Raw genomic sequence first — 15,554 nt, 5'->3', positions numbered from 1 at the left:
AGATAGATTACAAAAATGTATAAGAAGTTTGTGATCCACCCAGAAGCTGCCAAACTCTATTAAAAATTACACTTTGTTTATATTTTTGAAGGACCAGATATGTTCAGATAAAGGCTATATCAGACCGATTAAAATGATAAGTAGTTTAATTGTTGTATATTTAAATGAAATAATATGATGTTAAGATTTATAGATGATATGTTACTAGTTGAAGTTTGAATTAATACTTGATGTTTGTTAGATGAAATTTAGGATATTACTAAATTACAAAGATTTTACAATTTTACATTATGTTTCTGGTTGGTTTGTTTTTGTGGGTCAAGCGACATCTCATTACATTTTTTACCAATCAGGTATTAACCGGTGATTCCATGGTACGTGGAATTGAACCGGGTATAGGTGATTAGAGGTTCTTAGAAAAATGAATTAATGGTATGATGATAGATTTAGGGACAGGATGCATGACAATGAGAGGGTTTATTATTGCTATCCTGTATGAAGTAATAAATATAATAATTATTCCGCCAGGCTTGAGTAATGCGTTAACAGAGATTAACAATTGTTGTACTAGTTCAATTTGTGATTGACATCCATTTTAAATATTTAATTATAAAATTTATATTTTTTATTCTATATTTTGCATTTTGAATATTTTTTCTAATTTTATATTCTACTTTTCTTGTACTCTACATTCTACATTTTGTGTTATACATTTTTTAACTTCACGTAGGGTAGATATACTAATGGACCGAAAATCGAAAATGAAAATTTTGCATTTCTCGACGTTTTAAAGGTTTCTAATTATTTTGGCATACCTCAGAAAAAATGGATTTGTGTGTGTGTTTTGTATATCTGCATTTTTTCGTTTACGTTTTCGGGCGCATAGAAAAATATTCGATTCCTATTGATAGGGAGATGTGCTGATTAGTTTTTGCCGAAGGCAAGTCCAGCCGTTACGGAGATCAAGAGCAGAGAGTGCAAAAAATAGAAATCTGGTTTTTGAGAGAACGGAGCATCCGATTTGAATGATCTAAAAAAACATTCAATTTGTAATGATTGGGAGAAAATGTGATTAGTTTTTAGCAAAGGCAGGTCTAGCCATTTTGAAGATACAGAACTAAATGTGCAAACATGGCAGTTTTTGTGAGAACTAAGCGTCCGATTTTAATTATTCAAAGAACTTTCTGCTTGTTTTAACAAAATAATTGCTTTTGGGAAAAAAAATTGTACCTAATTTTTTTTTCAATTTTTTTTTCAAGATTTTTTTTTTTGTACATTGAAAATAATTCAGATTTTAATTTTAATTCTGACTAAAGTTCTAATATACTTTAAATAAATAATTCTAACTTTGCAATTCAGTTTATAAATTCTTATAAATATTAGACAATGTTACAATATTTATAATAATCTCTTTGAAAACATTTAATATTCCTCGATCTTTTCGTTACGGTACTGGAAGTTCCAGCAATTTGACTTAAGGCACGATGCCACCATTAGTTATTCTATATTTTCACTATACAGCTATCAAAATTTCTGGATCTTGAAATTTTTGAACATTTGAATATATAATAAAATTGATTTTATTAAATTTTTAAGTTACACCAAAACACCTGCACGTTTATTTTGTTATTTGGAAACGCGACAATGACGAAACCGTTACGTTTTTTGCGCAATTTGTAAAAGTAACAAAAACGAAACCGTTACGTTATCGCGCAACATAACAGGCCGTTAGGTTTTTGTGGTGAAAAGAGTATGTGTGCCTTCTAGGTTACGTAGCCACTATGTTTGATGTAACACCTGTGACGTTATATTAACGTTTTAATCACGTTTTATGGTTTACTGGGTCGGTTTAATTTTTTGAATTTGATATTCTTCATTCTACATTTCTCTATTCTATTCTCATTCTACTTTTTTCAAGTTACAAATTCTATATTACAATATAGTACAACTACAAATACAGTATTCTTCATGTTAAATTCTTCATTATTAAATATTATAATCATATATTTTATTTTACATTCTGAATTTTCTATAAACTTTATATTTTATATTCTACATGTTATATTCTATATTTTACATTCTTTTTTTTACGAGTTTTAGTATCTACCAAACTATTAGTTCTAAATTCTATATTTTAATCAAGAAATGTTCAATACCAAACATTCCTATGGATTTGCCTTAGGAAAAAACAACTATCATTATTTATTTATTTGTTTATACACACCTGTCGGTTTTATGTGTATTATATTGCTCTTAGTTTAAACAATGGAGTGGATTTTTCATTACATCACGTTGGTTTCTGTTACTCAACTTACTGAACATCTTTTAATATAGTAATACTGATGTATTTTAATTAGTTATAATTTATTTAATATGTCCCAAAATAAATATGTTTTTTCTCTTTCAGTCTACGCATGGATCATTCGACCCACGATCCACTCTATTGTCTGCTGTTACACCAGCTCTGTATGGATCACAACAATATTCGCAGGCTGTGTCAAATGTCCCAATGTGCAGCAGTTTTGGGCTACAAGAATCACCTAATACTAATTCGTTGGCTGTCCAAGAAAGCTTTAAGGTAAAATGATCCTAAATGAAACAAATACATTCAACCAAAATTCGGTCGATCTTTCAGAATGAGCCTAGTACCAAGGAGCAACAATCGCGCTACCCCTAATGTTAAAGCAATAGGTAATTTGCATGAAAAATCTTTAGCAAACTCACTTCCACCCAATGTACTTTGTAAGCGTGCATCTCCTTCTGAAATTGATCCTTACAGTAGTGTAGGAAAGGACTCGAGTAGTCCAACTGTGGCTTCAGCACCTTGCCCTTGTGCTCACCGAGGTAATATTTTTTATTTTTTATTTATACGCCAATCGGCTTTATACAGTTTTATAATATTGTTTGCTAATTCATAACTTGTATATTTATATCTATATACATATACACACACATATATACATACATATATATACACCTAAGTCTGTTTTTACACGGAGATTGGTTCCAGAAGAATCCGTGTAAAAAAAAAACGTGTAAAAAAAGACATTGATCTTATACATAAATGGGTGATTTGTTCCTGATCTCTAAAACCTATTAAAATGAAAAACAAGAATTTTTAAGAACAAGAATTAAATTAGTGCTATTCACATTTGCTTTGACCAGTAAAAATTGTTTGTACGCGCTAAAGGGAATTCACTTAAATCTTTAAGCTAGTGTTCGCAAACTATCGATACTATCGATGGTTTTTCAGACTTTTTTCTTTCATAAATACTTTTTTGTGATATGAACATACTTCGCAAAATTTAATTTGACAAAAAAATTTAGGTACATAAAATTTCAAATCGTGCTAAATGGAATAAATTCGTGTAAAAATTTAAAAATATTCAATTTTCAAACCGTATTATATCAAAACCGTGTACAAAAACAACGACCGTGTAAAAACAGACTTAGGTGTAATATATATATATTTTTTTTTAGAGTTTCGAACAAGAATCCAAAATAATACATAAATAAATAAAAAAACAAGAAAGTTTTTAATAACAATTTCTTTATTTAATTATTTTACTGTCAACGTTCGGACTAGTTACGTTCCATCTTCAGGACATCTGTCAAGAAACATGATCTTGATAAGATTTAACAAACAATATGTTTTAAGAATATTAAGAAAATAGTTTTTTCTTAAATAATAAATTAATTGTACAAATATAATGTACAGAATATGATAAATGATCAAATGAAATGATAAAATAAATGAGTGGATTATTAGAACAGGATATAAAAATGATAGAAATTTTTTGAAAGTTATGGAAAAATTTTTTTAAGAAAGGATTATGATAAAATTGAATTAATTACCTGTATTTTGAATATACGTTAGCACTTTTTCACTAAACAAGAATTTTTGACAAAAAAATGAATTTGTGAGTTATTTTTCCGCCGAATAGTGAAAGACATTTTAGAACTAAAGCTTTCATTAAATCTAATAATATTATAGTTTTGCCCAGCCGATAAGGGTAATATCACAGTCATTCTTGACAAAGAATTTTACAACAATTCCGTCCTTAACCTACTTAAAGATGATACAACATATAATATTTTAACAGAAGATCCCACACAACGTTTTTCTAGAATAGCTTTTAAATTAATCAATGACCTGAAAAACAAAAACTAATTTCTGAGAATTTTGCTTTTAACCTAAAAATACAACACCCCTATCTCCCCTAAGATGTACTGTCTTCCAAAATACACAAACCTGAATGCTCTTTCAGACCGATTGTCTCCTACATTGGCTCTCCTTTTACAATATTTCGAAACTCATTTCTGATGTCCTAAAAAATGTTACAATCAATTCTCCCTATTATGTCAAGAATCGTACCAATTTGTGAATTTAATTAATAACCGCAACATCCCTGAAAATCACTTATTTCTAAGCTTAGATGTGGTCAACCTTTTTACATGTGTCCCACATGATTAATCCTAAGCTCAATCGATAAACGTTGGCACACAATTGTAACTTTACTGACTTTTCCGAAAACAGTCTTCACTCATATTATCAACACTATTTTAAATTACTCCTATTTCCATTGCCAAGACACTTTTATTCTCAAATTAAAGGCGCAGCTATGGGATGTCCCTTATCTCCCAATTATCGACTTAGTTTTACAAACACTAGAAATTTCCGTTTTCTTCTCAACTTTAAATTTCAAATTAACTTTTATATTAGATATGTAGATGACACTTTTTTTTATCATTAACAAAAATCATATAACACAGTACTAGATCTCTTCAATAACTTTAACAATAATATAATTTTCACACATGAACTACAAAATAACAACAGGCTTAATTTCTTGGATGTATCCGTTTACAACACTAATAACGTTATTCGAACAAATTTGTATAGAAAACGACATGGTCGGGTAGATACTTACACTATTCCTCATACTGTCCCAGAAACTATAAGATATAACTATTATTTCCCTTACAGACCATGCTATTTTGTTGTCTCACAAACTTTCCATCCACAAAATTTATCCCTAGTAAAATAACTCTAATTGAAAATGGTTACCCAAAAAATCTCATTCATTCAGTTATTCAAAAAAGACGAACTTTTTTAAAAACACAATTAATTCTCCCAATACCAGTACCAACATCAAAACACCAATCTTATTTACTGCAGCATACCATACGTTGAAGATTTATATTATTATTTTGCCAAAATTTTTTAGAAGAAAACATTTTAGTATCAGGCTCATCCTTACACTCCTTTAACCAATTCTTTACGAATATTAAATCTCCTACCCCATGCAATTTCAATACTAATGTAGTATTCTGTTTCTTGTAATGACTGTGCTTTTTCAATATATTGGACAAACCTCGCAATATGTACACAAGAGAATGAGACCAAACATGAAACTAAGTGTGGTCCACCATAAACAAAAAAATTTCAAAAGTACCCTAGTACAACACTCTATAGAAAACGCCCATTCATTTAATTTCACTCCAAAGATTTTATATCACGAAAAGTTTGAATTTTTAGGAGATTATTCGCGGAGAGTTGTCTTATTCTCTTGAAGTTTCTAACAGTGTCAACATTAGATCAGATCACAACTATTACATGATTCATATTTAAATTTTTTACACTTTTTGACAAACAATTAATATCGACTTCATTTTAAGTTCAATAATTAAAGTATTTACACCCTAACATGAGAAAAAAACACACACATACAATCTCACAGTTCTCGTTTCAAGTGTTACACGTGTTACATATGAATCCATCAAATACAGTTTAGTTCGCTTCCAAAAGCCAATAGTAAACTTCGAATATATTATTTGTTTTCAAATAATAATTTTAAAAGACAACACTTTTAGTAATTTTGATTTACAAAAGTTAACTATTCGCGGAAAAATAACTCACAAATTCATTTTTTGTCAAAAATTCTTGTTTAGTGAAAAAGTGCTAACGTATATTCAAACATACAGGTAATTAATTCAATTTTATATTAATCCTTTCTTAAAAAATTTTTCCATAACTTTCAAAAAATTTCTATCATTTTTAATATCCTGTTCTAATAATCCACTCATTTATTTTTATCATTTTCATTTTGGATCATATTATCATATTTCTGTACATTATTATTTGTTACAATTAATTTATTATTTAAGAAAAAACTATTTTCTTAATATTCTTAAACATATTGTTTGCTTAAATCTTATCAAGATCATGTTTCTTGACAGATGTCCTGAAGATGGAACGTACCTAGTTCCGAAACGTTGACAGTAAACAAATAATTAAATAAAGAAATTGTTTATTAAAAACTTTTCTTGTTTTTTTATTTTGTATTATTTTTGGATTCTTGTTCGAAACTCTACAAAAAATATACACAAATCCAAGACTCTACCATTCAATATATATATATAAACATATATATACATACATATACACATACATACACATCTACTTACATACAGATATACATACATATATACTCACATAATACGCATACATATACATACATTCGCATATATAAGTACATAAATACATACACATACATACACGTAGACTTTATAAAAAAAAACTATGATAATTAAGTAACATAAAATAATACTTTGGTTAAGTAATATGACTTTGGTGAAATAATTAATTGCACAAAATATTGTGGTGTTTAAGTTTTTTCTTTATGTTAGCCTCAAAACTTTGTTGACGCATTTCGAAAAAGTTCAAACTGCCGCAATACTCATTGACTTCTTGGCTAGTCTTTAAGGGGCTATTATGCACGTACTTTTTTGAGGATTTTGCTGCACAGATTAATCTATTGGATATATTATGATATATTGTGATCTGATTATTTAATTATTAAATAATAGAGCTTAACAGTTTCCAATAATGTTTGCTTTTTACAGGTGGTGAAGATCCGCCGCCTCAATCACGCCGATATCCCCAACAGCATGCTGGTAATCAAGATCATTGTGGCCACCATCCACAACAACAAATGCAACATGATATGCAACGAAATCGTCATCAAAATCAGTCGCATAAATTTAACGCCAACGAATACCCTCTAAAGGAAAATCAAGATCAGCATTCACATCAACAAACACAGCAACAACAAGATCAGCATCCGCATGAACATACACAGCAACAACATTATCATCAAAATCAATTACAACATCATCAAATGCAGCACGAGAATCAAATGAACCCGCAACGGGAATTTCAGCATCCGTCGCAGAATCAATTTCATCATCCATCTGCTCATCATGATAGTAGTATGCATAATCAAAGTTTTAATAGGAATCAGCATCAGCATCGATCTTATGATGATCAAAATCAGAGTTATCACAAACCTCAAGCCAACAACTTACATCATAATGAGCAACAGCAAAATACTTTCCATGGTAGTGCTCATCACCATCAGCAAAGGAATAATTCTAAACCTAATTTTGATGAAGTGCTGCGCAACCAACAGTTGCATCAACGTAATATGAATCCAGCACACCCACCGAAAAGTAATCACCAACCGAATCGATTGCATTATGCTGAAAATCAAAATAAAGACAACGGGTCACATCATCCTGAAAGCGCTTTGCACAATAGGGGCAACAGACTACAACATGTACCTAATGTTCATCAAAATAATCCCACCCCTTCTCCACAAACAAACAAAACTTGTACTAATCCATCATGCGGTCAGCAGATACCACATCAACATGATCAACAAAATTACAACCAGCCAGATTTCCAAAAACGGCAGGTACAACCTCCCACTACACCTGATATCCAGAAACCCAATCAGCAATGTCCTGTGGAGACTTGCCCAAAATCACCTACTCATCTTGAAGACCAATTACCTTCTAAAGACCAGCAGCGTTTACACCAGGAAGCGCAACAACTCAACCAGCGCGTTTTGGATATAACTAATCATGCTCATGATGATAACCATATGCAACACCAGGACATGAGACCACACGAATGTGAACACCATGATGAGAACTTTGATCAAGGTCAAAGTCAAGGCCATGAATGCCCTCATATGGGTAAAGAAGATTGGAATGCTGGGGTTTGTCCACATGATGGTCACGTTCTTCCTGATCATCACAATAGTAATTTACCGTGTCATGATGATGGTTTGCATCATGAAGATGATGCTCATCCGTGTTATCACAATGATTGCTTGCATCACAATGATTACCAAGATCATTGTCATGATCAACAGGTAGCCCATCCCGTCCAGCATGGGCAGCAGAATGATTCACATGTTTGTGATGGTAATTGTCATCATCAAGATCAGCAATATGGGCACCACCAACCGCGTCAAAATTATCATGATCAAGTGAGATAACACAAATAATTTCAATATATTTTTATATATGTTCACAAGAGAATATTTTGTTATTTCAGGTGCACAGTCCCAATATGAGAACCCGTGCTTCCGGATCTGATTGCGAATGCCAGCATTCTCCATCTCACTCTCCAATGCATTCACCAGAGTCAGTTTTAGAATCGGAGATTTGCCCTGCTATAGGTTCCTGTGCAGAATTGGAACCGTATCCTCAAATTCCAATTCGACCTTCTCTTGCGTCACCTCGAATCGGAAAGAATGTTTCTAGTAGACCGACTACGCCTAGGGATAATGTAAGTTGTCCTAGATAAAAAAGAGCTGATGAGCAAACTAACAGAAGCTAAAAAAGCACTACTTCAGTAACGAGCAAATTGAATTTGGTAGTGATGAACAAATATTGATAACTAAACTAAATCAAATTGAAAGGAGTTTACAGACGAGCAACCTTAAACAAAATCAAAAGCAAGCCTGAAAGCAAATTAACTTAAACTAGGTTGAAACAGAATTCTACTGACGAAATTGTTGCCAACTTTCAACGCGAGTATTAATCAAAATTCATTGAATGGCTTTTAATTTTTTTTCAAATCGAATAATCCGTTTTTGAGGATTCGTCGAGAAAATTCCAAACTTCGGCTCAAATACATACAAACAATCACATACTTGCAAATGTCGGTGACAACTGATTCAGATGACTTGAAACGTCTAGAAAACATCAAATGATCAAATCTGATTTTTCGGCGAAAACCAACTTCTCATTTCGGAAGTTAAAAATAAAATAATATGATAAATGTTCTTATTTTAACTTCTATTCTTTCCTCTGAAGATGGATTTGCATCAGAGACCCACCAGACAACGTCCAAGCCAGCATTCTGCCAGACAACATATGCAGCAGATGATAAATGCTGCTGCGCCAGTCACACAAAAGTTCGGAGGAGGAAGAGTAACGCCGAGAACTATGGAAAAGCCTGCTGATTCAGTCTTGCCTGTGCCTTTGCCGTTTATGGCTGAAAATTGCAGGTGAAAAACATTATCAAATAAACTTCCAAACTTATTGTACTAAGCTTGAGAAAAAGATAAAGTAAGCGGCTTTATTTTTTTCAACTTTCTAATATAGCCATCATAGTTTTCTTATTTACTTATTTTATTTCATTTTTATTTTATTCTAATCTATTCAGTGCTACTACTACTGGCAGGTGCAGGGGGGCCCACGACAAATGGCCGCCACCGCATTCGGCAGCTGTTGCAGCAGTACCTGGTAGACGACCTTCAAAACTCTTTGGGATGCCGCAGAAGAGACCCTACACTCCTCCGTTGCCGCCAGCAAATTTGGACATGTATCTGCCTCCTAAATGTAAGTAAAGAAAATACATTTTTATAAATTAATGTGATATTTTTATTATTATTTTTTTGCATTCAGCTCCTATGCAGACGAGAAAGACTTCTTCTGCAAACATTAGACGTCGCAGATCTAATTCTATTGGAGGACCTCTTGCAGCAATAGCAGGAGTGCCGAGAAAAGTTCCTTCGAACACGAGCAGGAGATCTGCGCAGGGGCCAAAACGTACATTGTCCAACACCAGCAGAAGGTAATTGATGATGATATTCAAATTCAACTATATTTTTAATTTGTTGGTAATATTACTCACATATTATTAGTGAATAAGATTGCTCTTAAGATAAATGATTTTACCTTACATTAGGAGAAGAGTTATAAATATACATTCAACATTATCAATGTCATATGTATGTTACATTTCAATATTTGCATTATCTTACTTTACATTTTAAGATATAAAACTTAAATTTCAAATTATATGTTTTAAATTCAAAATTTTTTACTATTATATTTCAATTCATTCTTCAAAAAATATTGTTTATAAACAACAAACTAAGAAGGAGCTCTGAGGATGCACTTTCTTCATTTTATTCTTCTTCCTCAGATCTTGGCACGCCACAAAAAATTCTGCGCATGCAATTCGACACAAGTCTTCTGCAGCAAGCCGCGGAGGCTACTCTCCGCCACATGACCATGACCACCAGCATCACCACTGCCCCGAAGTCGAACACGACCGCTGTTTGGAAAACGGTCATGCCTGCTGCGCCGACAACGAATCTCCACAGTGCCCAGACAACAACCGCGTTAAGTGCTCCGATCACTGCAGCAGCCCAATCGATCATCACGCACCTTCAGGCCATTCTTCACCGAACAACAAATCACCAAGAGGTATTCAAAACTAGCAGGCGGTCAAGAAAGAGGTAAACCAGTGGTTCAAGCTGACAAAAAAATTGAGAGTTGTGAAAATAGTCTGAATTTGAGTCCAAGTTATTATCAAGGTTATCAGAAATCGCCTCCCTCAGCAGAGTTGGGTAAAAATAAAACTAGTTATAAGTCCATAGAAAGTCCTAAGCAGTGCGGAAATAAACCTTGACCAAGGGCCAAAAGATCCAGATTAATTTGGAGCATATTATACAAGGGAGGAAGTTAGGTCCTAATTCTAAAGCGGAAGTTGAAGCATGTGAATACATTCCGAGAAAGACTTCAAAAAATAATAAACCACTTTGCTCAGGATGTGATCAGGTAAGTACAAAATATTGACATCAACTTTTATGTGTTATGATAATATATTGTGTATTTAGGCTTGTTCACCTGGTTGTCCACTATCGCCCACTCATCATGAGTCTCCCCCATGTTCTCCCAAGGCCAATGATAATAAATTCCTAAATCCTCAGGATTCATGTAGGCCAGGAACTCAGAAAACATATAGACCAGGACCTCATGAATATCATAATCCAGAGATTCACAATCAACAAGAATGTCATAACTCGGGATGCAAAGAATGCTGTCATCAGAATCAACAACAACATCATCCAAGTAAATAGAATTTTGATGAAAATTTTCTGACTTTTTTATTGAAGTTGGTTCCTTTTCTAAATTGCAATAAAATTTTCTGTAGGTTATCATGGACAACCAAATCACCCAGCTCATTCAGCTCACCACAACCAGCCAAAGCGCGATGGTAATTACCACCCAAAAAAGCACAACGCCATGACTTCACCTTCACATCCGCATCAAGAATGTAAACATCAAGAAGACAGGTACTAATACACATACACATACCAAAAAACTTAAATTCTAAGCATACCTTTTATTCTTCATCAGATATTGCTCCCCATCGCACTCACAACACGTGATGCCTTGTGAAAATGAACACAACCACAAATGCCAAGGTTGTGACTCTTGTGCTTACGATCATTTTCATCAGAATTCTTCCTCAAGAGGTTATTCTCAAGGAGCTTCTCATCAATGTTCGCATGATTTATTGGAATCTTATGATGATGATGCAGAAGCACTCATGTTGAAGTGTTATGATCATTTGGAAGGATTGGCTGCTGGTGGACAGCCTAAGAGGATAAATTCTTATGTGGGGTAATAATAATAGAAGATACAACATTTCATAATATCATTATGTTTACTTTGCTGCCATATTTATTATCTGATATATTTATTTTTATTTGTGATTATTAAAGGGAAACTCCAAACAATTCTAGAGATTTATCTTCGTGCAGGCCACAGATGATAGATTTGAACTCTGAAACCTCTTCTTTTGAATCACAAAGTGTGAGTTATATAATGTATTAGTTATTGAGTTGAGTGAGATAATTATAAAAACTTGGATTTAGGTGACTTCCTCAAGATTTTTTTTGGTTATTTGATGATGAACAGTAATAATCCTTTAAAACATTAAATTAAATAAAATAAAATTAGATCTTCTTACTTCTTACTAAGTTTTTACATTTATCTAAAGCCGTCAAGAAACTTAGACAGCATCTTAATTAGGGGTTATCTATATTATATGGCGCAATGGTGCATTTTTTATCTATTCCCCAGATGTCTTCCCCTCAAACCAGATCCTCTAGTGGACCATCCCAGAACATCTGCCCCTCTCTTGGAGGAGGAGGACCGATAATTTCCCGAGCCATGATCCGGACGTCTTCGGGAGATATGCGCAGACGCTCTTGGCGCTCCTCGTCCTGTCATAGGGATCAGCATGACGGCAAAGCCATACTGGTGAGGGGTACACCTTTACCGCCCTCGCCAAGTCCTGATGGATTTACGACGCCTGATACAGGTGTGCCGTCATCGGATTCTGATTTCATAAGGTAAAGGAAAGTCAGTATTATTATAATTTATGATAGGTAGATAGACAGAATTTAGGTTTAATCCTATGGCAAAAAGGATGATAGTCACAAAGACTGCACAGCAAACATATCATTTTCACAGTTTTTAGTAACAGGAAAGATTTATGGTTAGTTTATGGTCTATATAGCTGAAGAATTGGCCTGTGAAATTTTCTTTTTTGCACTTCTTGCCCTGTATCTTGAAATATCTGGACCTGTCTTTGTCAGATCTCCCATCAATAGCATCATCATTTTGAATCATTTCAATTGGTTGATGCTCTTTGAAAATTTCTATAGGATCACAATATTTAGCAAGTACGGAAACATATATTATATATTCTTAAACTATATTTCTGGAATCTTTTAGTCATTCAAGGTAGGTGCAAATGCAGATATTTAATCTGAAAGCAGATGATTTGCTGTGGTTTAATGCATCACTCACACTTATCAAAATTCATGATTTTTTACCTATTTGTCTATTATCAGGGGTCAACTCAGAGTAGTTGAAGAAAACTTGAAGAAGAACAAGTCACGTCTGTCCCAAAGTCGCAATAGATCCAGCATGCTCGCCAACTTGGAAGATCTATTCTCTAAACGACCACCAATGGTGGACTCATCATGCTCTGCTGAAAACTTAGAAAAACTGACTCCTAAAAAACCAGAAGCTAGATCACCTCCTGTAGTCGCTAGAAAGAATATTACCACTGAAAAAATTATACAAGATTACTTTGATTCCCAAAAATTGAACCCTAATGTCCGATTAGTTAAAGAACCCTTAAATGATACACGTCCGAAAAATGTAGCTATAAAAATCACTGAAGGTACCAGTGCTGATCAATCACTACCAGCAAGTCCTAGGAAGGATTCAGCTGTAATAAACAGTCCTTTAAAAAAAACAGCGTCTTCGTCCATAAGTGGGACGCCGAAGAGTGTTCCAAAGATTTTAGTGTCTGCTACCACAAGCAGTGTTAGGAAATCATTGTCCAATAATGTTTTGGATGAAGTTTTGAATAATGTGGAGGCTTGTAGAAACTTGGAAGAGATGAAGAAGGTTCTTACGAATCAAATTAAGAATTTGAGGATGCCAGGACAAGGGGAGGCTGTTCATAATAATTCAGAAGTTGTTGTGAATGAAATTTTGAGGAGCGATGGGAAGAAATCTAAAGGTAAGTAACTGAAAAATATATTTTAATAACAAAAATATTCTGCAACTTTTTCAAGTTTTATTTTTTTTCTGTAGTAAACAACAATTACCTTTTTTGTGCCTCCTGATCTTTATTTTGTCAATAGCACTTCTATATACGTTTAAAATATTTACAGACAACTCTGAAAATGAAGTTACATTCAAAAGCCAAGCAACATCACAATCTCCACGACCAAGAGAATTTGATGAGGTTTGCATTGACATACAGAATAAATTAAGGCATATCCATAAATGTTTATGATAGTTAACTTGTCAAAGGTTATGTTAATTTTTTCACCAGAAAATTCTAATATATTGTTAAAATAATTGTACATCTTATGATAATATTATCTTTCATTTAGCAATTCCCATCAGAACAATGCCAAGGTCCAAATCAACTCAATAACGATTGTCCAGGACAACTACGTAACCAACCCGTTTCACCTGATACTGTTTGTGCAGAGTCGAGTAATGCTCAACAAATACCACAATGTAAGAATTATTTAACATGATAACATTGTTCTTTATATTATTATATTAAAAAAGAGACATAGTGCTTAGATAAATAATTTACAATCATTATTAACCATTACAAAATTATTTTCAAGCATCTGAGATCCATCAGCCAAAGAGAGTTGAACGCTTGAGACCCCTTCTGCAGGAGCCCTATGAGAATGCTCCTGATTACAATGGACATTATGGTACCTTAACTTTGCAGGTGAATGAACAATTTGAAGCTACATCTTTGTTTGTTCACACCAAGCGTAAGCAGAAGGTAAGCAACATGATTTTATATTTGCTGTATCAATATTTCAATAATGTATTAATAAAATTTGTATATAGACACTAGACAATAAACCTAAACATCAGGATTCTTCTTGTGAAGCAAAGGAGGAATACAAAGTACAAAATAGTACTACAAAAAAAATTGTTCAAAATAAGTGTAAACCGAGCAAGCAGTGTCTTTGCGATGAAGAGAAAACTGAGGTGAGTCTTAGAGCTGATTCCGCCGCATAACAGAAAAATGTTGTGGCAAGGCCATGTTATGAATAACTTTCCATACAAAATATTGACAAATGCCATGCGGTTAGTGTGCAGTCAGGCATATTTCTCAGATTGTCATATAGAAATTCTAACCTAGGAATCGCACAAATGTCAAAAAAAAAGATAACAGGGTCTTTTTAACTCAGCTTCCTAACATACAAGCGGCGCTGAAGTTCATGTGTAGAAAGCCTGAATGCACAGCAAAGACATGACATTTTGGCAGTATTCAGTATGATTCAGTAGCATAATGTATGGAAGTTGGACCGTAACATGGCCTTGCCATAACATTTTTCTGTTATTTATATATTTTTCTATGGCAATTTTCAAATTTTGTGCTGAATTTTTTAGATTAGGCCAAAAAAAATTGGAAAACCACCTCCGGTTCGAGTGCTCTGCGATAAACCACCAACGAGTTCTACTGGAGAAAAAATAAGAGGTACAGGACAAATGAAAAAATATTTAAATTATTTCATATATTTATTATGAACGCCGCATTAGTTATAAAATTCATTATGTATTAACTTTCTGAAGAAGAAGATTGGGACTAAATTGAAAAAGTATGTGGGTTTGTGTGTATATTTATGTATGTTTTTACCTTTATTTTTTACCTTTAATCTATGTTTTCTTAAAAACGATTAATATGATTTCAAAAATTTAAAAGCAATTTAATTTAACTCGACAATGACTATAGTGTTCATTAGTTTTGTGCGACGATAAATAAAGGCGTTTCTTTGTGATTAGCAAGTGTAAATTTATTTGTTTACGTTTTAGCCTAAAATAATGAACCAGTTTTAGAATTTCAA

General features: G+C 33.0%; 1 protein-coding gene across 1 annotated transcript; it reads left to right on the top strand.

Moving 5' to 3' along the window:
* Positions 1 to 2,265: 2,265 nt before the first annotated feature.
* Positions 2,266 to 8,345, top strand: LOC113369568 (putative mediator of RNA polymerase II transcription subunit 26). The gene is made up of 4 exons (XM_026610241.1): positions 2,266 to 2,333; positions 2,408 to 2,578; positions 2,636 to 2,844; positions 6,907 to 8,345. Exons 1-4 carry the CDS (start codon positions 2,266 to 2,268, stop codon positions 8,343 to 8,345), a joined length of 1,887 nt encoding a protein of 628 aa, XP_026466026.1.
* Positions 8,346 to 15,554: the final 7,209 nt, after the last annotated feature.

Source organism: Ctenocephalides felis, unplaced genomic scaffold, assembly GCF_003426905.1.
Source record: "Ctenocephalides felis isolate EL2017-DRISC unplaced genomic scaffold, ASM342690v1 CF-g0.4_SCAFFOLD_01392, whole genome shotgun sequence".
Lineage (NCBI taxonomy): Eukaryota > Metazoa > Arthropoda > Insecta > Siphonaptera > Pulicidae > Ctenocephalides > Ctenocephalides felis.
The sequence above is the reverse complement of the archived record's forward strand: the minus strand, read 5'-3'. Positions and strand labels throughout refer to the sequence as shown.

Excerpts from the sequence above, each read along its gene's own strand:
- LOC113369568 (XM_026610241.1), top strand. The coding sequence starts at position 2,266 with ATGGAGTGGATTTTTCATTACATCACGTTGGTTTCTGTTACTCAACTT. Across the intron at positions 2,334-2,407 it reads ACTGAACATCTTTTAATATA|TCTACGCATGGATCATTCGA; the intron begins GTAATACTGATG and ends TTTCTCTTTCAG. Across the intron at positions 2,845-6,906 it reads TTGCCCTTGTGCTCACCGAG|GTGGTGAAGATCCGCCGCCT; the intron begins GTAATATTTTTT and ends TGCTTTTTACAG.